Source organism: Pogoniulus pusillus, chromosome 7 (genome assembly GCF_015220805.1).
Source record: "Pogoniulus pusillus isolate bPogPus1 chromosome 7, bPogPus1.pri, whole genome shotgun sequence".
In the NCBI taxonomy this organism is placed as follows: Eukaryota; Metazoa; Chordata; class Aves; order Piciformes; family Lybiidae; genus Pogoniulus; species Pogoniulus pusillus.
The window spans coordinates 36,382,734-36,404,722 of NC_087270.1; the positions used below are offsets into that span (position 1 = coordinate 36,382,734).

The 21,989-nt window shown below is 53.8% G+C and overlaps 2 protein-coding genes across 2 annotated transcripts in view; one reads left to right on the plus strand and one right to left on the minus strand.

Moving 5' to 3' along the window:
- The window catches only part of IFT172 (intraflagellar transport 172), a 45,374-nt gene extending 26,980 nt beyond the window's left edge, over positions 1-18,394 (plus strand). The window contains exons 24-48 of the mRNA XM_064146465.1: positions 319-439; positions 832-976; positions 1,050-1,139; positions 1,558-1,655; positions 2,496-2,631; positions 2,717-2,833; positions 3,760-3,902; positions 4,580-4,673; positions 4,908-4,972; positions 5,091-5,271; positions 6,017-6,126; positions 6,828-6,957; positions 7,567-7,665; positions 8,006-8,115; positions 8,582-8,645; positions 8,933-9,019; positions 10,642-10,758; positions 10,879-10,989; positions 11,760-11,879; positions 13,361-13,456; positions 14,088-14,147; positions 14,885-14,983; positions 16,926-17,079; positions 17,869-17,960; positions 18,233-18,394. Coding sequence (XP_064002535.1) covers positions 319-439; positions 832-976; positions 1,050-1,139; positions 1,558-1,655; positions 2,496-2,631; positions 2,717-2,833; positions 3,760-3,902; positions 4,580-4,673; positions 4,908-4,972; positions 5,091-5,271; positions 6,017-6,126; positions 6,828-6,957; positions 7,567-7,665; positions 8,006-8,115; positions 8,582-8,645; positions 8,933-9,019; positions 10,642-10,758; positions 10,879-10,989; positions 11,760-11,879; positions 13,361-13,456; positions 14,088-14,147; positions 14,885-14,983; positions 16,926-17,079; positions 17,869-17,960; positions 18,233-18,322 — 2,729 coding nt within the window. The 3' untranslated portion in view covers positions 18,323-18,394. The remainder of the gene's footprint in view (positions 1-318; positions 440-831; positions 977-1,049; positions 1,140-1,557; positions 1,656-2,495; positions 2,632-2,716; positions 2,834-3,759; positions 3,903-4,579; positions 4,674-4,907; positions 4,973-5,090; positions 5,272-6,016; positions 6,127-6,827; positions 6,958-7,566; positions 7,666-8,005; positions 8,116-8,581; positions 8,646-8,932; positions 9,020-10,641; positions 10,759-10,878; positions 10,990-11,759; positions 11,880-13,360; positions 13,457-14,087; positions 14,148-14,884; positions 14,984-16,925; positions 17,080-17,868; positions 17,961-18,232) is intronic.
- Positions 18,395-18,978: 584 nt separating this feature from the next.
- Positions 18,979-21,830, minus strand: KRTCAP3 (keratinocyte associated protein 3). Its single transcript, XM_064146801.1, has 6 exons — positions 21,623-21,830; positions 21,483-21,542; positions 20,377-20,577; positions 20,032-20,166; positions 19,610-19,701; positions 18,979-19,421 (listed from the first exon to the last, which is right to left on the minus strand). Exons 1-5 carry the CDS (start codon positions 21,821-21,823, stop codon positions 19,618-19,620), a joined length of 681 nt encoding a protein of 226 aa, XP_064002871.1. The 5' UTR covers positions 21,824-21,830; the 3' UTR covers positions 18,979-19,421; positions 19,610-19,617.
- Positions 21,831-21,989: the final 159 nt, after the last annotated feature.

Genomic DNA, 21,989 nt, shown 5'->3' on the forward strand with positions numbered 1-21,989 from the left:
CTGCTCTGACCTGGTAGCAACAGGAGCTGTTACCCTGGAGTTTGGAGATGCCAAGATGCTCTGAAGAGTCTGTGTATCATCTCATTCGGTTTTCACATAGTTGCACCTTTACACACAGTCCCAGAGCAGCATCATGGATTTGGTCCAGCTCTCCACAGGGTTCAAATTGCTGGATAGCCCAGCAGGTAACCCATTGGACCTGGAGTGAATTGGACAGTCACCATTCCCCTCCCTTTGTGCCCCATCCAGAGCCCAAGTTCACCACACACTTGTGCTTCCTTGCTGCATTCAGCTGACAGCTCTCCTGTCCCCTTGCAGCAGTGGAGCTGGCTCGCCTGGCGTTTCCTGCAGAAGTTGTGAAGCTGGAGGAGGCCTGGGGAGACCATCTGGTGCAGCAGAAACAGCTGGATGCTGCTATCAACCACTACATTGAAGCCAGGTAGGGGCAGAAGATGGCTGGATAATCACCAGTGCTACAACCTGGCAAGCTGTGAAGCTGAGATGGATTGTGTCGATTAGCAAGGGTTTCCCTGAGTGATCCTTCCTTGGCCCCACTTTGCCAGCACCTCAGGAGCTTCTGTGCCCTCTCTACTGGCCCCAGCCATAGATGCCTCTCTGCATATCTCCCAAGGTCTTTCAGCCCTCTTGCCTGCACTCCTTCATGGCATTACTAGTTACCCAGTCTTTTGCTGCACTAACCCAGAAAGGAGAATCAAGCAACAGACCACTCTGGGATCCCTGGCTCCAGCAGACCACTCTGGTCTCCCTGGCTTAACTCATCTGGAGCAAAGTCTGATGGCAGTCTCTAAAGAGTGTCCTGTTTGGTGCTAGGTGCTCAGTTAAGGCCATTGAGGCAGCCCTGGGAGCCCGGCAGTGGAAGAAGGCCATCTACATTTTGGACTTGCAGGACAAACAAACAGCAGCCAAGTATTATCTCAAGATTGCCCAGCACTATGCAGCTTTACAGGAGTACCAGGTGAGGCCACAGACTACAGTCCTTGCTGTTCTTTGTGTCCTGTGGGAGTGCTGAACATGGTCTTTTCCTACAGGTTGCAGAGGAGCTGTACATCAAAGGAGACCAGACCAAGGATGCCATCGACATGTACACACAGGCTGGGCTCTGGGAACAGGCTCACAAGGTAGAATCAGAAGCCAAAGCTTCTGGAGCACTCACTCTGCTTGATGAAGTGTTCATCAGGAGGTGGTGGTGCCTTGTGCACCAAAACCTAATCAATAACCACTTTTCCCAAAGGATGCATCTGGGGGCATTCATTATCCAGCAGGAGCTCAGTCCGTGGTATTCCCATCCTGTCATGTGCTTCTTCACTTCAGCAGCCCCATGTGGGTTCCCCTGTGACACAGGCAGCACTCTCCAAGAGAGTTGGTCCTGTGTCATTTAGTCACAGTGACAAATGACTGCCCATATTCTGCAGAGCACATAGCATACACCCCAGTTTGGATTGGAGAGGTTGGGTTTCCCCTTCTCCTTCACCACCACATGACAAGAAATTGCTGTGCAGTGTGATGTAGTTTCTCCCATGTGTGTTCTTTTGACAGCTGGCAATTAAGTGCATGAGTGAGGAAGATGTGTCTGTGCTTTATAAAACCCAGGCCCAAGAGATGGAGAAGCAGGGCAAGTACAAAGAAGCAGAGAGGTGAGCACCTTCCTTGGCACTAGCGCAAGACTGAGGCCTCAAAAGATGTCTGTGGTGAGGAGGAGCTCTTTCCTGGTGTAGGAGTAGAGTTTGGGACCAGGGTTTGGAAAGGCCAGAGTTATTCCAGCTGCACATGGAGACCTAGATTCTGGGATTTCAGAACTCATAGGAAGAAAAGTCACTGCTGTTAATGTGTCTTTGTCCACCAGCACAGAAAGGAGGTCCAGATGGGAGTGCAACTCTCTGGCAAGAGTTTTCCCACTGCTGCATCTGATTGGTCATGGCTGGGGATAAGATATGGACAGCAGAGTGATTCCCATCCAGATTACTGATGTTGTCACTTCTGGGTTAATAACACAACACAGCTGTAGATACAGGGACTTGACAGCTGTGGACCTGATGCTGTGGTACCTGACCTCAGGGACACCCAGGACATGAAAGGGGGCATACAGCTGATGAGGTCATGCTAGCTTTAATCTTTCTGCTGACCTGCTGGAGTAAGTTGAGCTTATGTTGTTATGTTATCATCTCAGGAGGGCTGACAGCCTTAGGTTGGAGGCCAAGGTGAGAGCAGGCCACAGAAACCCAGAGGCTCCAAGTCATGATTTGGTTGACATGATTTTGGGTTCCCTCCCCAGAGGCAGGAGGGAATAACTTTGTCCTGCTGCAGCTGATGTTGGCATAAGAGAAGAGCTTTGTCTAAGCAGAGTTTGGCCTTGCAGCCCACACCAGTCGTGCTGCACACCATCCATGCCTGACTCCAGCTATGTGCAATAGAGAGAGACTGCAGGGCCTGGCCATGTCCTTGGCTGAGCCATCTGAACGTGCTTGTGTCCCTAGGCTGTACATCACCATGAATGAACCCGATTTGGCCATCACCATGTACAAGACCTGTAAGATGTATGATGAGATGATTTGCCTAGTGGCCAAGTACCACAAGGACTTACTTGGTGATACCCACCTGCACCTGGGCAAGGTGAGTCCATCTCATGGCACCCCTGGATGATAAATTAGACCAAGCAGGGACAAGAGTGTCACTAACTTGTTGCCTCTGATTGCAGGAGCTGGAGGCAGAGGGGCGCTTGCAGGAGGCTGAATACCACTACCTAGAAGCTAAGGACTGGAAGGCCACAGTAAACATGTACAGAGTGAATGACATGTGGGAAGAAGCTTACAGGGTAATGATCCCTTCACAGATGTCCTACTGTGTAGGAGCCAAGCTTTGGCTGCATGATCCTGACCGGAGCTGCTCTGTCTATTTGCTGCCAAATCTGGGGACGTGGCAAACACTGCCCAGCTTCAGCGTGTGGCACAGTGCTGGAGCTGCCTGCGCTTGATGCTCTAGAGGGCTTGACTCCTTGCCTCTTCAAGGCACTGCCCTCCTCAAGGCACTGCCCTGCTCCTCACCGTGGCACCATGTTGTACCTCAGAAGTACATGGCCACTGCATGTCACCACTCTGTACAGCCCCACCCCAGCACTAGTCCCTTGCAGCATGGACACAGGGTGCCAGGAGTCACTTCTGCTGACCTAGCATTGGCTGTGCTGAGGAGAGAGTAGCCTCTTTTTGCTCTGCCTTTGATTCACTCTCCTCAGTCCAGTGGTGACTACAGAAAGATTCCTCAGAGAACAGCTGGGATTGGCCCTCCCTCATGAAAACAGGACTCATGTTTAGACTAGAGAAAAGAATGCTCAGGGGAGACCTTCTCACTCTCTACAACTCCCTGAAAGGAGGTTGGAGTGAGGTGAGAGTTGGTCTCTTATTCAAAGGACCAAGAGGAAATGGCCTCAGGTTGCACCAGGGGAGGTTTAAGTTGGACATTAGAAATTATTTCTTCCCTGAAAGGTTGTCAAGGCCTGGAACAGGCTGCCATGGGCAGTGGTGCAGTCTCCATCCCTGGAGGGCTTTAAAAGCTGCCTAGGTGTGGTGCTGAGGACATGGTTCAGCAGTGACCTGGCAGTGCTGGGTTGACAGTTCAATTTGATAATCTTAAAGATCTCTTCCAGCAAAATAATCTGATCATTCCATGATTCTGGGTGAGAAAGGAGCCTGCTGAAGATGAGATGGATGCACTTGGCTCTTCCTCTTTCTTCCCTTTGGGCAGGTGGCCAAGGCACATGGGGGAGCCAACTCCTATAAGCATGTGGCCTATATGTGGGCAAAGAGCCTCGGTGGAGAAGCAGCTGTGAAACTCCTCAGTAAATTTGGACTCCTGGAGATGGCCATTGACCATGCAGCAGACAGTGGGTGAGCAGCTGCATCAGCTCAGCACCGCTCTCCTGTCTGCCTGAGCTGAGAGGAAAGGGTGCCCCAGGGTAGCTCTGCATGTGATAACTGCGAGTCCAGGGTGTGGCATGGCTTCCCCTCCCACCCATGCATCTCCATGCAAGTATTCTGCTTCCTTCACACCTCCTGTTCCTCTCCACCTGTTAGTCTCTCAGGCAGAACTGGGCAGGCAGAAGCAGTTTGCCCTGTATCGTCAGCAGGGGTCTTTGTGAGAGTCTCTGACGGTGGGAGGAGGTATTCCTCACATCACCATAAGCAGCTGCCTGCCAGGAGAGTGCTGCCCTCGCCCTGCACCTGGCCAGCCACCTGGCTGCTCTGCCCTTCACTGCTGCTCTTACCTGGCTCTCCTACTTCACTCAGCTCAGGGTAATCTTGGCACTTCCCCTAAGGGCAGAGCCAAAGGCCTCTGGGACTAACACCAGGTGTGAGGAGACAAATTTCCTTCATGGGAGCTCTAGAAGCCCCTGGTCTGTGGTCAGGAGCAGGAGGAATGGGCAATGCCCATTCCCTGGAGACTCTCTGTATTCCTCTCTCTGCTTTCTCAGTGTTTTGTGCTGTTCTTGATGTCTTGCTCTTGATGAAGTTACGTCCTTACAGCTCGTAGTCCTGCTCTCGTCCCATTTGCTCTTTTGGTGCAGGGTCTTTGATTTCGCTTTTGATCTGGCCCGCCTCTCCATGAAGCAGAAGATGCCAGAAATCCACTTAAAGTATGCCATGTTCCTAGAAGATGAGGTAATTTTACCCCCTGGCATAGGCAGGACTTCTCTGGTCACTCCAGGGAACAGTTGTCCCTAAGGGCTGCTGTAGCAGGCATTTTCGTGGCTGCGGTCACTGCTCACCCAGAAAGCTCCACAATTGCAGCCCCAAGCTCCCATACCTATCTTTGTTCATCAATCCTCTGCCTCCTGCCAGAGGAGGTCACACAATGGTGTCAGGTCATGCAAGCAGCTCCTTCCTCTCTTCTAGGGCAAGTTTGAAGAGGCTGAAGCAGAATTTATTAAAGCTGGGAAACCCAAGGAGGCAGTGCTGATGTATGTATCCTTCCCCAGCCTGGGCTGCTGTGTCTCCTCTCCTACAGCCTGGCTGCTTCTCCAGCACTGTTCTGCCCCTTGCTCTGCCTCTTGTTCCATCTCCTGTTGATTCCCCTAGGTATGTGCACAACCAGAACTGGGATGCTGCTCAGCATGTGGCTGAGGCTCACGACCCAGGGAGCGTGGCTGATGTTCTGGTGGGGCAGGCACGCTGCGCCTTCGAGCAGAAGGAGTTCCAGAGAGCAGAGGCCTTCCTCCTGCGAGCTCAGAGGCCCGAGCTGGCCATCAAGTACTACAAGGTAGCCACAGTCTGCAACAGCATCACTGCCTTCTTCAGAACTCGGTTTGGGTGGAGGAGGACTGAAATCTGTCTTCCAGCTCTCCCTGTCAGCCTAGTTGTCAAAGAGAAACCATTTGCATTTGGGGCACAGAAGTTCTGCCTCAACATGAGTCAAAACTTACAGTGAGGGTGGCAGAGCACTGGAATAGGATGCCCAGAGAGGTTGTGGAGTCTCAGACTTTCAGAACCTGTCAGGACACGTTCCTGTGTGGCCTGCCCTAGGTGAATCTGTTTTGGCAGGGTGGTTGGACTAGATGATCCCCAGAGGTCCCTTCTAACCCCTGCCATTCTGTGATACTTAAGTGATTCCTAGTAGGACCTGGCTGGATTCCAGTAGAAACCAGTAGAATTCTGGCCTGGTCTTAGAAGTTTGAGCTGGGTGGAAATTTCACAGTGTGGTTTGGCTCTGTGAGGAAGCACCCTGCCAGAATACAGAGGGTCCTTAGGGTAGCATGAGTGGGCATGTTTGAAGACCGTAGATGTCCATTCCACAGAGGCTGCTGGGATGGGTGAGCTCGTTCCTCTGGGGTAACTTGAGTGGATGAATGGATGCTGGTGTCATTTTCAAGTTGCTGCTGTGGTTGTTTTTCCACTGGCTCCTCTGGCAAGATGACATGAGAGGCGAGATGTGTTCTGTGACAGCAGGAGTGCAGGGGATCCTGGCGAGCTGGTGAACGTTTCCTCTCCCCGCTGTGCTTGAGCAGGAGGCTGGCATGTGGAGCGAGGCCCTGCGGATCTGCAAGGAGTACCTGCCTGGTCGGCTGGAGGAGCTACAGGAGGAGTGTGGCCAGGAGGCTGCCAAGAAGGGCTCCAGGTGAGGGATGCTGCAGGTCAGGCTGCAAGGAACAGATGAGCAGCTCTTCCACTTGGCCAGCATGCTGATAACTTACAGAGAGAGCATGACAGAATCTCAGGCATCCAGGGGCTTCCTTCTCAAAGATCCTGGACTTCTTTCTGCACGGGTTTCCTAACATCCTTCTTCCCTGCTCTGAGACACTCCAGGCTTATCCCTGCCATCCAGGGCCTCCGACATGATTTCTTGCCATGTAAAAGACCTCCAAGGTCTCCAGTACCACCAGTGTGTCTCCCCAGAGGTCTCGATTTTGGTTAGAAAAGATCATCAAGCCCAACCATTAACCCAGCGCTGCCAGGTCACCACTAAACCATGTCCCTCAGTACCACATCAGCATGGCTCTTAAAGCCCTCCAGGAGTGGAGACTCCACCTGTTTCAGACCTTGACACACCTTTCCAGGAAGAAACTGTTCCTCATGTCCAAGCTAAACCTCCCCTGGTGCAACTCGAGGCTGTTTCCTCTTGCCCCATTGCTTGCTTCTTGGGAGAGGAGACCAACTGCCTCCTTGGCTCTCTCCTCAGCGCTGGCTGTTTGCTTTCCTTGGCAAAGGGCCTCTGGGGTCCCTGACTTCACTCTGCTGTGGGTCTCCCTGTGCATGCCTTAACACCCAGGATCTCTGGCAGCACCCCAGCCTTGCTCACGTCCTGCCTTCCTTCCACAGAGGAATGGAAGGGCTGCTGGAGCAGGCCCGGGAGTGGGAGCAGGCTGGGGAGTACGCCCGGGCGGTGGACTGCTACCTGAAAGTGCGTGATCCCAGCAACAGTGTCCTGGTGGAGAAGTGCTTGCTGAAGGTACAGTGGGGAATTAGCATTCCACTCCTTTGCTCTGCTGTCTGGGCAGTCTCCTACACCCTGCAGTGCGTCCCAGGGGTACCTCAGCCACTGCAGGGCACCAGAGGGGATCTGCAGGCTCCAGGGACTGCAGGGTCTGGAAGCCCTCACGGCCCTTCTGCTGAGCCATTGTGGGCTGTGTGCTTACCCTGTGCTGCACTGACATCCCTGCTCTGGCACCACTTGCAGCAGAGTGCCCATGTCTTTGTGCCCATACCTTCCTGCACACAAGAGCTGGACTTTCTGCCTTAACCCTTGGCTGGACTTTCTTCTTCTGAATGCCCTTTCTTCTTCTTATGGTCTGTGCCCACCAGTCTTTGGGTTGTGTTCTTGTTCATACCTCCCAGTCACACCTGTGTCCTTATGCCAACTTGGACAATTGTCTCCTTGTCTGATCTTCTCCCATGCATGAATGTAGCTGGACTTCTCTGAATTGCTGGAGTGGGCTGGCATTCTTCTCCCCTTCTACATACTTCAGGCACTCTTTTAGCTGGGACCGAGCCATTCCCAGCATCATCCCTCTCTCAAGCTGGTTTTGTCGCTTGTGCTGCTGACAATTTCTCTTCCCAGGCTGCTGAGTTGGCCATTAAATTCCTGGGTCAGTCACAGAGCGTGGAGGTGACACGGACTGTGGCTCCTCAGCTGGTAGCCATGAAGAAATACAGCGCGGTAGGTGCTGGTTCCTGCCACTCTAGAAGCAGTGACAGAAAGGAGAGCTCCATCCAGAAGGCCAAGGCACATCCTGGGATGGAGTGGGGAGAGACCTATCCAGAGTCAGGCAGTGCAGAGGCTTCAGAGAGGACAAAGGAGGGGACGAGATCAAGTCCTAGAATGGTGTGTGAGCACCAGGCCATGAGAGAGGGCAGGAAGTAGAGAAGGGACTTACCTATTGGGAAGGGACTTGCTGTTGTTGCTGTGTGCTGATCACTCCCAACAGCACCAGCTCTAGCCTGTGATGCAAGGTGCTGTTGGGGTTTCATCTGCTGTGAGATTGTTTCTGGCCCTGTAGGCAGCTGAACTGTACCTCAGCTTGGACCTCATCCGAGAAGCTATTGATGCCTTCATTGAAGGGGAGGAATGGAGCAAAGCCAAGCGTGTGGCCAAGGAGTTGGACCCCAGGTATGCCCTGAACTTTTCAAACTATACTCTTACTCCCTCTCCCACCCCTAAATGAGTCATTGTTCTGCCCTGCTGCTCCCCACAGCAGCCTTCCCACGCTTGACAGGACATATTCTCCACACCTGCCCTTCCCAAGCCATTTACCATCCTGAGAACTTCCCATTGCCACACATCCTATGGAATTCATTGTCTCTTTTTTTTCCTATCCTTCTCCCTATCATCTTCCCTCCTCTTGGAGTAATCCTCTGCATGCATTTCCTTCTGAAAGTCCTGACACCCCTTTCTTGTCTCACACATTACATTGCAAAGAGCTACCTAGACCCTTTCCTTCCCTTTCCACCCTAGAGAGATGTGGTACAACCATGACTCCTCTTTTTCCCAAAGCAGACAGAGTCAAATCTGGCCTCTGCACTGCTGCAAAACATTGCTGCTCTTGCTGTTTATTAATGTTCTTTCTACCTGGCAGGTCAGAGGAATATGTGGACCAGCTTTACAAGGAGTACCTGAAGAACCAAGGAAAGGTTGAGTCGGTGGGTACTGGGGATGCCTTACAGGCTAGGGAATAGTGTTAGGGTCTGTGTAGTTCCTTGAGGCATTTCTCATGGGGCTTTTGCCTGAATGTGCCCATAGGTGGGGAGTCCTTGTGCCTGTGAGCCATAGGTTCTGCATGCCAGATGAGTGACCCTAGGTTTGTGCTTCCATAACATAGAAGGGAAGGGGCTGTGTGTGTGAGGAGACCTGAGTGGGCTGATGCTGGCCTTGATGCTGGTAGGAAGCTATGCCTGCACAGTAAATTCATGGTTGTTTCCATCCCCAGCTGGTGGGAATAGATGTCATGGCTGCTTTGGATATGTATGCAGAGCAAGAGCAGTGGGAGAAGTGCCTGGAGGTGGCAGCAAAGCAGGTGAGTGCTTTTGTGACCCCCTCAAGAGACAGACAGACAAGGGGTCCTGGCACGGGCAGGGCAAAGCAAAGCATTCCTGTCTGTGGGGAGCAGCTCAAAGCCACTTCTCCACTGTTCCCATCTTGGGAAGTGCTAGAACCAAGAAGCATATTTGGTTTCAATTTTGTCATTAATGGAGCATTGGAAGAAGCTAATTAGTTAAATTAGATTTTCTCTGGTGATAAAAGTGATCTGTAGTGTAGTGGTTGCTATCCTAGAGACTTGTGTGCTGATCACCAGGAGATACCAGTGCTGACCTTCCATAAAGAGTACCTTAGCCACTAAGATGATGAGGGGACTTCAGAGGAAAGGCTGAGAGCTGCATCTGTTTAGCCTGGAGAAGACTCAAGGGGCATCTCCTTAATGTCTAAAGGGCAAGTGTCAGGGGGATGGAACCAGACTCTGTTCAGTGGTGTCCAGTGGCGGGACAAGGGGCAGTGGACACAGACTGGAATGCAGGAAGTTCCACATAAACATAAGGAAAAAAAAATCACTTTGAGGGTGGTAGATCACTGGAACAGGTTGCTCAGTGAGGTTGTGGAGTCTCTTGTCTATGGACATATTCAAAACCACTTGGACTTGTTCCTGCATGATTTGCTGTAGGTGATGCTGCTTTAGCAGGAATGGCAGACAGGTGATCTTCAGATGTCACTTCCAAGCCCCCACCATGCTGGGATTCTGGGACTCTGTAACTTCATGTTCAGTTTAATGGCAAAGGCTTGGTCAGTTTTATTGTCAACCTGACACAACTCTACCACGTGTAGTCCAAGAAGTTGTTTGTTTATGCCTCTAAGAGGACATTAGCACAGCCTGGCTCCAGGAGTGCTGCAGAACCTCATGACTTCTGACTCAGGTGTTGAACAGTAATCATACAGGGGAAAAAAATACATTTCTCAGAACAGGTCACATCCCAGACCCAATCTTTATCCCAAACTAGTGTTTCATCACACCCACATCTCCCTTGTGCTTCATAAACTTGTCTCCATCACTCAGTTTTTACAGGATTGCACATTTTATGCCATCTTTTTCATCTCCTTCCTACATCTAAGCCTGTGTGAAACAGGTCTTTCCTTAGCTGACCCTCTGTAAGGCCAACTACAGTCAGTCCTTAGCCAAGTGTTTGTGTGATAAGCAGATGTGTGAGCAGCACTCCAAAGAGGCTTCCAGTCTCAAGAGACCTGACAGCACTTGAATCGTGGATGGGAGCAGCCTTGCAAATTATCAGTGTCTACATTCCACAGTGTACTTTGATTTGTTCAGTCATTAGGCTGAGGACTGTTTTGGTGCCATGGTGTGGAGGTGCTGCATTCTTTAGGTGTTTGGCAGCATTCCCTTGGTAAGTGGTGAACAGCTGTGAAGCAGTTTTATTTCCATGTGTGAAGGATCAGCACAGCATCAGCTGGCCATGACTGGAGGTGTTGAGTGGAGCCCAAATCAACAGTTGGGTCTTCTGTGCGGTCTCTGTCTGATTACCTGGGTGGGGAGGGTCGAGGGGTTGTACACACATCTGGAACCACCTCTAGCAAATGACAAGTGTTCGCCTCATGAATCTCACAGTGCTGCTTTCTCTGTGCCTTCTCCAGAACTACAAAGTCTTGCACAAGTATGTGGCTCTGTATGCAACCCACCTCATCCGAAAGGGCAGCTGGGACAAAGCCCTGAGTCTCTATGTCCACCATGGAGCACCTGCCAACCCTCAGGTAATGACAGCAGTGCTGCTCCAGGAGCCTTTGTGCAGAGTTGCCTTTTCCTCAGCCTGTGCTCAACAGGACCCCAGACTTTTCCTGGCTCCCTCAAGATTTCTCTCTTCGTTGTGGCAGAATTTCAACATTTACAAGCGTCTCTTTGTGGAGATGGTGAACACATCTGGCATGAATTGTGCCGAGGCCTACTCCAGCTGGGCTGACCTGAGGGATCTTCTCTGCCATCTGGTGAGTGTGGGCCCTGGCCACCACTGCTCGTTAAACTCCAGCTCCCTGGGGGCTCCCAGCAAGGGAGGAAGAAGTGGTGTCTAGCAGGCAGGTGGTACATGCAGTGTTTGTGGAACTCGAGGTGAGAGGAGGTGGGGAAATGTCCACTGTGTGGACAGAAGAACAAGAGGATATTCTGAAGGGGAAGAAGCCAGGAAAGAAGGTGACCTTGCACTTAAGGCCAAGTCCTAGAAGTGGGTCTGGGCACTGAGCCTTGCAGAGCACACTGTGTCACTGCTACCTGGGGGACTATCACACCATGCCACTTTTCACCCTACACCCATGTTTGGCAGCCTGGGTGGGTCAAGGACCTGGGGAAAGCACACAACACCTAGCCTGGAAAATGAGAGTCCTCCGTGTCTCCCCAGAGGTGCTTAGAGCCTTGTGCTCCTTCTTCCCTGTCCCAAAACACCTCAGCCAGAGCCCACAATTGCTGCTTCTCTGCTTCTGTCCCACAAACATCCACCTTGAGCACAACCAAAATTTGCAAGGCCCTCCTTGTCCACCCAGACTCACCCCTGCCTCCAGTGCTCCCTGCTGTTGCAGTTCTCTCCCTCCCCCTCTCCCACAGCCTCTCCTTTCAGTGCTCTGTAGAACCCAGAGCAGCCAAGGCCCTGCCCTTTTCCAGTCCCCAGAGGGTATGCCAGGTTGTCCTCCCAACTTTTCTCTGGACTCAGGTGGGTGAAGATCATTCTTAGGGTCTCATGTTACTCTCCTTTTCTCTTCCTCAGTGTGAAAACTTAGTGAAGTCAAGTGAGGCAAACACTGCAGCCCACGAAGAGTTTGAAACAATGCTGCTGATCGCTCACTACTATGCCACCCGCTCCGCTGCTCAGGGCGTGAAGCAACTGGTAAGGTGTCTGAAGTTCCTTTGTGAGGTTACCATGCTGAGTGCAGAACCCTGTGAGGACATGCAGGTTTGGGGCTACCCAAAGCTCATTGTTCCACTCCATGGGTCGCTTACACAACGTGGGGGCATGAGAATGGGGCTGTAGTGACCTGGGAGCCCAGCGCTAGCAGGTGGAACTGAAGGTTGTTTTCTCTGACTCCTTATAATGGGGTGAGGGGCAATGGACATCAATTTAGTCACAGGACCTGAGGCTGGGATGTGAACCAGTGGGATGACTTGTGAGAGGAGAAACAGCAGTAGAAATGTAGAGAACACACAGAAATCTAGTCTTCTCAGTGAGGAGAGACATTGCTGCCTTTGCAGCTGTCCTGGGCTGAGGGAGCTACTGGGCTTCACACATGGTCTTGAGAGCAGACTGGCTTTGCACAGGGTGCTGTGGGCTCACGAGTTTGTGTGCTGGGCCTCTCAGGGGTTTTAAAAGCTTGGGGGGCTGAGTGCTTGGCATCACACAGGGCTTTGGCAGATACTGGACCTTCGTGCTGGGCCTTCTATGGGGCTGTAGTAGCTTGTAGCCCTGGGTGCTGGCCCTCACAAGGCACTCAGTTTTATGTCCATTGGGATTTGTTCTAGGTCACACTCTATAGCAGCATCCCTGATTGATCCATATGGAATTGTGAAAGAGCTCTGTATGGGTTTGGGACTGGAGCTGTGATGGAGGAGGCTGTGAAAAAGGTTTTTACAGCCAGGCTCTCAGTAGAAGTTGTAGGGGAGACTGGGGCTTCCCTGTGGCTGCATGTGTAGATGTTGGGGGTCCGCAGACATGCCAGGCAGAAAGAGCCATACAGTTGTGGAAGGTTGAGGCACTGAGTGGTCTGTTTGGAGCCTTCTCACTTCTGGTGAGAGAACCTGTCTGGCAAGCAGAAAGGGGAAATCTCCCTTGAGTTGCTTGTCCCAGCTCAAAAAATTCTTGTGTGATCAAACACAAGAAAGAACTTAGTCCGAGTGTGCCTGAGCATGAGAACAGGTTGCTTGGAGAGGCTGCAGAGTCTCCACCCCGTGAGACAGACAAAATGTGACTAGATGTGTCCCTGAAACAAGCTGCTGTAGCTGACTACTTTGAACATGGCAGGGGTAGACCAGGTGGTCACCACAGATCCCTTCCAACCTTGGCTATTCTGTGACTCAAAGAGCGTGAGTTTGGGTGTGGAAGGTTTATAAAGCAGAAGAAGTTTCTTTTTAGGTGGCAGTTCTCCTGTGTGTTCTCTCAGTGAGGCTACCTACAGTCAGGACTGAAGCATTTAACCTTTGCTACCTGTTGAGAATATGGACTAGAAGATCTCCAGAGGTCCCTTCTAACCCCTACCATTCTGTGATTCTGTAATAAATGGGTGCAGAGTTACTACAGTGTGGCCTCCTGAAATCCCTTCTGACCTGGTGTTTCTGTGCTGGTGGCTGTGGCTTTACTGTCCCCTCTATCTGCAGGACACAGTGGCTGCCAAGCTGTCCATTTCCCTGCTGCGTCACACTGACCTCATCCCTGCAGACAAGGCTTTCTATGAAGCTGGGATAGCTGCCAAGGTAAGAGCTCTGCCACCAGGGCAGCTAAGGAGCTTCAGGACTCTGGGATCAGGGATTCTCAACTTGATCCTTCCCTAGCTGCAGTCACAGCAGTAGCTGGACACTGGCATTGGAGGCCTCTCCTCAAACAGCCACTGTGCTTTGCCATGGCAGTAGGCAGTGGGAGAGGGCAAAGCTGAGCTGGTGAGAGAACTCAAACTGCAGGCCCGGGGGTGGACCAGAGGCTACACTGGATTCCATAGCTCTGTCAGTGTAGATCCAAGGCTCCTGACTGGTCTGCCTTGCTCTGAATCGCCCAAGGTTGCCCTTAGTCCTAAGGCTGCAAGTTCTGATCACCTGCCCAGATGCAGTGACGCATGGCAAGCAGTGTCACAGTCTCACTGATGCCAGCTGTGCAGTCATGTCTAACTCCATCTTGTGGGACAGCCTGGGTGTTCTCATGGCTGCCTGTGAAGCAGTCCCCAGAGATGGCAAGCTGGGATGTGCAACTCTTCTTCCCCGTTACCTGTGCTGCAAGCAGGCTCTCATGGCACAAACAGGAGCTAAACCTTTCCAGTCATGGCTTGGGCAGGAGCATCATGGCTATGGAGATAAGCTGCCTGGTCTCACTTGTGGTTGCTCTCTGTACTAGGCAGTCAGCTGGGAGAACATGGCCTTCATCTTCCTGAACCGCTTCCTGGATCTCTCAGATGTGAGTATAGTCTGCTGGAGGAAGGGATCCATACTGAAAACAGGCTTTAGGGGCAAACCAGACTCTCAGCTGCCCAGGGCTGTCCTGGGGCTCAAATGTGTCAGCACGCATTCAAGCTGGTGCTGCTGAGGAAGTCTGGATGCTGCTTGGTATGGGTGCATACATAGCAGCAAGGACCCTAGCTCTACCTGTGGAAGGACCTGCCACAGCCCTGCCTGTGTGCGTGGGTACATGTCCATGGGTGTGTGTTGCAGCAAAGAGCAGGCTGGCCTGACAGTTTAGGCCTGTGGTCCTCTTGGCTGCAAGTGTTGTTACAGCTTTCAGAATGATCTCATCTCAACTGTCCCAAGGGAAGGCAGATCACCTGAGGGGTGGTTGTCATGGCCCAGTGCCTTAGCAGCTGGGATAAAAGGCTCAGGAGTCCTCCATGCCTGGCCACCAGAAAACACCAGGCCTTAGGAAGCTGACAGACTTCACTCTTGAGTCTTCCCAGCACTCCCCAGCTGCTGGTGAAAAACAAGAGCTCCTCATTTTATCTTCCCTTTCTTTGAGGCCACCTGAGAAGTTTGAGTGTCTCAGAGGCACACCTGCTCTAACGCTGCAGAGGTTAGCCACAAATGCCACCTTCCAGGGGGCTCAGCTGCCACAGCACTAATAAACAGGGTCAACAGTAATGCCACCCTCACAGTGTAGACTGTGCTGTCCTAGTGCTCCTCTACTCCTCTCTCCTGTCTCAGGCTATTGAAGAAGGGAACCTGGATTCTCTGGACAACTCCGATTTCCAGGGTACAGACATCCCCTTTGAAGTGCCGCTCCCAGCCCAACAGCACGTGCCCGTGAGTGTCACCTGCCTTCTGGGCATCTTCCCAATGCTTACCAGGGGCAGGACAAGGGGCAACAGGCACAGACTGGAACCCAGGAGGTGCCATCTCAAGATGAGGAGAATATGAGGAGGTATTTAAAAGATGCACAGACATGGTGCTATGAGTCAAGCTTAGCAGCAGACTTCCTAAGGGACAAGCTTAGCAGCAGACTTCCTAAGGGACAAGCTTAGCACCAGACTTTCTAAGGGACAAGCTTAGCAGCAGACTTTCTAAGGGACAAGCTTAGCAGCAGACTTCCTAAGGGACAAGCTTAGCAGCAGACTTTCTAAGGGACAAGCTTAGCACCAGACTTTCTAAGGGACAAGCTTAGCAGCAGACTTTCTAAGGGACAAGCTTAGCAGCAGACTTTCTAAGGGACAAGCTTAGCAGCAGACTTTCTAAGGGACGAGCTTAGCACCAGACTTTCTAAGGGACAAGCTTAGCAGCAGACTTTCTAAGGGACAGGCTTAGCAGCAGACTTTCTAAGGGACGAGCTTAGCAGCAGACTTTCTAAGGGACGAGCTTAGCAGCAGACTTCCTAAGGGACAAGCTTAGCAGCAGACTTCCTAAGGGACAAGCTTAGCACCAGACTTTCTAAGGGACGAGCTTAGCAGCAGACTTTCTAAGGGACGAGCTTAGCAGCAGACTTTCTAAGGGACAGGCTTAGCAGCAGACTTTCTAAGGGACGAGCTTAGCAGCAGACTTCCTAAGGGACGAGCTTAGCAGCAGACTTCCTAAGGGACGAGCTTAGCAGCAGACTTTCTAAGGGACAGGCTTAGCAGCAGACTTTCTAAGGGACAGGCTTAGCAGCAGACTTTCTAAGGGACAGGCTTAGCAGCAGACTTTCTAAGGGACAGGCTTAGCAGCAGACTTTCTAAGGGACAGGCTTAGCAGCAGACTTTCTAAGGGACGAGCTTAGCAGCAGACTTTCTAAGGGACGAGCTTAGCAGCAGACTTTCTAAGGGACGAGCTTAGCAGCAGACTTTCTAAGGGACAGGCTTAGCAGCAGACTTTCTAAGGGACAGGCTTAGCAGCAGACTTTCTAAGGGACAGGCTTAGCAGCAGACTTTCTAAGGGACAGGCTTAGCAGCAGACTTTCTAAGGGACGAGCTTAGCAGCAGACTTTCTAAGGGACGAGCTTAGCAGCAGACTTTCTAAGGGACGAGCTTAGCAGCAGACTTTCTAAGGGACGAGCTTAGCAGCAGACTTTCTAAGGGACGAGCTTAGCAGCAGACTTTCTAAGGGACGAGCTTAGCAGCAGACTTTCTAAGGGACCAGCTTAGCAGCAGACTTTCTAAGGGACCAGCTTAGCAGCAGACTTTCTAAGGGACAGGCTTAGCAGCAGACTTTCTAAAGGGACAAGCTTAGCACCAGACTTTCTAAGGGACAGGCTTAGCAGCAGACTTTCTAAGGGACAAGCTTAGCAGCAGACTTGCTAAGGGACAAGCTTAGCAGCAGACTTCAGGCAGAGTTCAATAGAGGTTGGTGGAGTCAATGACCCTAAAGCACTTTTTCAATGGAAAGGATTATTTGATTCTCTCCTTTTCCTGTGAGAGTGCCAGAGCACCCAGACTGGAGTCTTCCTCTCTGGAAAGGGCCTGGAATTCAGACAGGGAGATGGCTTTTGCTGGATCACTAAGGGTGACAGAGCCCCGGACCAGGCTGCCCAGAGAGGTTACGAGTCTTTTTCTCAGGAGACTTCCAAACCCACCTGGATGTTGTGATCCTGCTTTAGCAAGGGAGGTGGATGAAATGATCCCCAGAGCTCCCTTCCAACCCCTACCACAGTGAGATTCTGGGATTCTTCAGCTCCCATGAAGAGAGATGCTGTCCTCTGGGGCGTGCTCCCTCAGGCTGCAGCCGGGGGCTGGCACAGGATGTGGTAACAGGAGGTGTCCTGGATTCTGCCCCGCAGGAGGAGAAGCGGGAGGAGGTCCGGGACTGGGTGCTCACCATGTCCATGGACCAGCGGCTGGAGCAGGTGCTGCCGCGGGACGAGCGGGAGACGTTTGAAGCCTCGCTGGTGGCGGCGGGCACTGGGGTGCGCTCCCTGCCCTGCGTGCTGACAGGTGCGTTCCGGGCCAGCTGGCAGGCGTGGCGCCCGGCCGCCACTGGGCACTCGGCCTAGGGTGCGGCTGGGAGAGTGCGCAGGCTGTGCTGCAAGAGGAGGGGTAGGGAGACTGTGGCTGTGGCAGCAGTTCTGCTGGAGCCGATGGAAGGACCCATTCTCCTGTGAGGGTGACCAAGCGCTGGGACAAGCTGCACAGAAGTTTTATCTCCATACGTGGAGACAGTTGAACGCCACCCAGATGCTGTCCTGGGCAACCTGCCTGAGCAGAGGAGCTGGACCACATGGACCCTAGAGGTCCTTTCCAGCATCTCCCGTTCTGTGTTTCTCCGGGTGACTGCTCAATCTCACACAGCACTAACCAGGAGCCTGCCCAGGCTGCTAGCACAGGCAGCACCTGTCCCTGCTTTGCCCCCCACACCAAAAGCTGTCTGTCCTGGCACACGATGTCCCCCGACTCACACACATCATATAGTGGAGGATTGAGCTGCAGGACCTGGAGTGTGTTGGAAAAGTTAAGGGGCAGGGATGGGCACCAGTGAGAGTGCTCTGGCTCCAAAGACAGGGAGCAGTGCCATCATTTGACACACTGGTGTGTCCTTGCCAGCGGGCCGGGCTAGCATCTTCCTTCGATGCCACCACTGCAGCCACCCTCTTCCTCACTCTGCTCTCCAGAAACCAGAGGGCGCTTTGCCCCATGGGAGCTGCCCTGGCCAGCTGGCCATGGCAAACAGGGACGGGGTCTGCTGTGGGTCTCCTCTCATTTCTGAGAGCATCACTGTGTGAACAGGGTACCCTGTGCTAAGGAACAAGATCGAGTTCAAACGGCCAGGTCGAGAAACCAACAAGGACACGTGGAACAAGTTCCTGATGGCTGTCAAGGTAAGCCAGGCACACTATGGGGCAGGGAGACAGGGTGCAGGGTGTTCAGCCACTCCTTGTGACAGTAAAGCAGTCCTGCTGGGTGGAAATCCACCAAACTAGGGCGATTTTACTGCACCCACCCTGTGTGCTGCTGGGCAGGGATTAACTTTGTTTACAGAGCTGGAGCAGCCCCAGCCTCGCATGTGCAGCTCTGTCAGTCCTGGGGTGCCCCTAGGCACAGGGTGACAGTGCTGCCCCTTCCCTCTGCCAAGGCCTCTCTCATTCTGCAGACATCCCACAGCCCTGCATGTCAAGATGTGCTCAAATTCCTCAGCGAGTGGTGTGGGGGTCTCCCAAGCACCAGCTTCTCTTTCCAGTGAGTTGGACCATGGCATCTTTCAGTCCTGTTCCTCAGCACCCTCCACTTCCACCCCAATAAACTAATTTCTCAAGCCTGGTGTGCTCCTGTTTGTTCAGGGGTGCCAAGTCCATGAACACATGCAGAAACACAGGACTACAACCCTGTCCATATGCCTGTCTTGGCCTCACCCCAGCTGTGCTAAATGTGCACCCTCAAGCACGAGTCTGCTGAGGGGCAGCTGAGGGAACTTGAGAAATGGAAACTCAGGAGAGACCTCCTCACTCTCTACAACTTCCTGAAAAGAGGTTGGAGTGAGGTGGCAGTTGGTCTCTTTGCTCAAGAAACAAGCAATGGACCTCAACTTGTGCCAGGGATGGTTTAGATTGGCCACAAAGAAAAATTTCTTCCCCAAAATGGTTGTCAAGGCCCTGAACAGGCTGCCTAGGGCAAAAGCCACGTAGCTGTGGTGCTGAGGGACATGCTTTAGTGGTCACCTGGCAGTGCTGGGTCAACAGCTGGACTCAATGATCCTAAAGGTCTTTTCCAACCAAAACACTTCTGTGATTCTCTGATCTGTCTGCATCCCCACGGCTGGTGGGGAGCAGGTGTGGACCTGGGCTTACCCAGCAGCGGTCCCATCCTTCCATCCACCCTGCAAAACCACTTACAGCAGGGTAAAAATTAAAAGTTTATTTAATAAAACAAGGGAGACTCACACCAAAGAGGTCCTTCACCTTCTGCTGCCTGGCCTGCCTGAGCACAGGCACAGCCAGCTGGATCTTGCCTGCTCTGCAGCAGAGTCACCACCATCCAGGTCAGGGCCCAACACTTCTGCCCACCCCCACCATGGCATTTTAAGCCTTTAGAGTGCAAGAAAGGGCTCTGCACCCCGGGGAGAGCAGGGTAAAGTGTCCAAGGACCAGGGCACCTGCTGGGCTAAGGCTGCCTGATGACCCTGGTCAGTGTGTCTGGAACCTGCAGAGTTTGTCCCAGGTTAGGGAGTGGAGGGAAGGCACAGCCCTCCCCTCTGCAGCCCACCCTACCCTCACCTGCACCCGGGACAGAAGCGCAGGGCAAGGGCAGCATTGCCAGGCTGGATCAGACTCCTGCAGCGGCACCTGGGAAGAAAGAGCAGGCATGAGAGCAGGGCTGTGCTGTGGGGATGGGCTCACGCCCACACCTCTGGACAGCACTTGTCCCTTGTGCTTGGACAGGGACATTGCAGGAAGCTGGTGTGGGCAGGGGCCCCACTGACAGCAGCTCATCCCCTCCTGTCCTCCAAGTGTAGCCCAGACACTCTGCTCACCTCTCCAGCTAGGTACGAGACTCGGACAGCCCTCCCAGAAGCTGCTGCACCTCACGTGGTGGCTTCTCCTTCACAGTACTTGTCCTGAGCAGCTAGAGAGAAGGAAACAGAGATAGAGAATAGCAGGGATGTGTGATGGGCTGGGCCACGGTGGGGAGGCTGTGTGCTCAGGACAGAACAGGCTTGGCTAGATGGAAAGACGAGTTCCTTTGCAACTACCCAAGACAAAGGGGTGCCAGTCTGCCACCAGTGCTGGCTTAGGAAAGGGTCAAAATTGACATTAACATTGTCCCCTCCCATTTGTGCACAGCCTGCTTGTATGGGGACAGGGGCCCATCAGAACCCAGCACCTTCAAAATGCAGCAAAAAGGCAGCAACGGTGGCCAGAGGCAGGGGGACTCAGGCAGACTAATGGGACCTACCTGGTCTTTGCTGTAGCTGCGTGCACAGGGCCCAATGCCTCGGAGGATCAGGGCCACCAAACAGCACTTGCCAGACAGCACAGCTTCTGTGACCACCAGGACCATGGAGGGGATCCAGAGTGCCAGGGCTGTGTCCTGCAGAGCAGAGGGTCAGGGGTTCCTCAGGACCATGGTCCCTTCACCCAGGCAACCTGTATGGGGCTGAGAGGAGGCTGAGCAGGTGCGGGGGGAGAGGAAGGCAGAGTGAGGGGAAGAGAGGCAGGGAGAAGGAAGGGAGATAAAGAAAGCAGAGAGAAGGAGCGGCGCAGGGAGGGGCAGGGCACTGCGGCGGCCCTGCAGACTCACGTAGATGCGTGTGGTGTTGAAGGGGCAGTCGTTGGTCGCGATGGCTGCACGGGCATCAGCAGGCAGCGCAGAGCTGTTGCAGCCCACCACAAGGTGCCTGCCCCGACCATGGATGGTGAGGGCGATGGCCAGCATCAGACCTATGCTGCACGCTGTGGACAGGAGGAGGTTCAACAGGGACACGCTCAGTAGAGTCCAATGCTGCAGGCAGCAAGAAGAAGGCATGAGAGTGAGCCTGGCAAAGCCAGGGGGATGCTAGGGCTGGGTACACCACGCCTCAGCGCCTCACACTCCAGGGTCACAGGGGTGCTGGGACCCCACAGATCTTTGCACTGAGTCAGCCTATGCAACCTCTTACCCCTTCCAGCATGTCTCAGCCCTACGTTTAGATGAGGCTCTTGCATCCTTCATCCCAGCTGTGAGCCCAGAGCTCCCAGCAAGCTCCTTTCCACTGGCTCCTTCATCCAGGGAGCTCCAGCATACGCCCAGCCTCGCAGCCCCTTAGCAGCACCCTGCCTTTGGTGACCCAGAAAAGAACCCTAACTCCGGCTGGTTTCATCCACTGTGCAATCCCAGAATGGTTTAGACTGAACGAGACCTCTAAGATCAAGTCCAACCATTAACCTACAACTGCCAGGTCACCACTAAATCGTGTTCCTCGGCACTGCATCCATAGGGATGGGGATTCCACCAGTGCGCTGGGCAGCCTGTTCCAGGACTTGACAGCCATTCTGGGCAAGGAACTGTTCCCCATGTCCAACCTAAACCTTCCCTGGTGCAACCTGAAGCCATTTCCTCTCGTCCTATTGCTTGTTCCTCGAGAGAAGAGGCTGACACACTCCCCCGCAGGTCTCCCCCGCTCCTCTTCTCCAGGCGTTTCTGACCCAGACGGTGTCCCGTGCCCACCCCGCTGCCCGTCCGCCCTGCTGGAGCTGCCGGGACGGCGCTTCCCGCCACAGCCGCACCGCCCGCCGGCGCCCAGACGGCAGGAGCCGCCGGGGGCAAGGTCCAGGGGAGCGGCTGCCGAGGGGCTGGGCCAGGCCGTGCCGTGCCATGCCGAGCTCCCGGAGCGCCTGGCCTCTGCCCCTCGACCGCGCAGCACTCACCATGGTTGCCCGGGACGAGTTGTGCGACACCAGGATGGCGACGATGCCCACGGCGATGCTCTGCGGGAAGAGAGCCGTGGTGGAGTCGCGGCTGGAACAGGGCTGCCCGCGCTGCCCCCGCCCGGCCTCGCCCCGCTCACCAGCAGCCCCGAGCCCACCGACACCACGTTGGCCACGGCGTACTCGGGAGTGGCGGCGCGGCTAGCGCCGGCCACATGCCGAAGGACCGAGCCGTGGACGATGGCACCGAGCACCAGACTCCCGTGGCCCAGCACGATCAGTCCCAGCCCAGCGCGCATTAGGCGCCGAGGCTCCGCCGGGCTCCGCTTGCCACAGGCCATGGCCGCCGTCCGCGGCCGCCGTCCGCAGAGAAGCGCCCGGGCAGAGAGAGAGGCAAGGGAGAGAGAACCGCCCCGGGGCGGGGAGAGCAGCCCTGGGCGGGGAGAAGAGCACCGCGGCAGGAGGAGGCGCCCGGGGCGGAAGCGTGCGGAAGGAGACAGCACTCGG

Bases quoted from the DNA above. Each gene is read 5' to 3' on its own strand.
- KRTCAP3 (XM_064146801.1), bottom strand. From the start codon at position 21,823: ATGGCCTGTGGCAAGCGGAGCCCGGCGGAGCCTCGGCGCCTAATGCGC. The intron at 21,543-21,622 runs GTGAGCGGGGCG...CTCTTCCCGCAG, and splicing joins CGGTGGGCTCGGGGCTGCTG to AGCATCGCCGTGGGCATCGT. The intron at 20,167-20,376 runs GTGAGTCTGCAG...TCTGCTCTGCAG, and splicing joins TCAACACCACACGCATCTAC to GACACAGCCCTGGCACTCTG.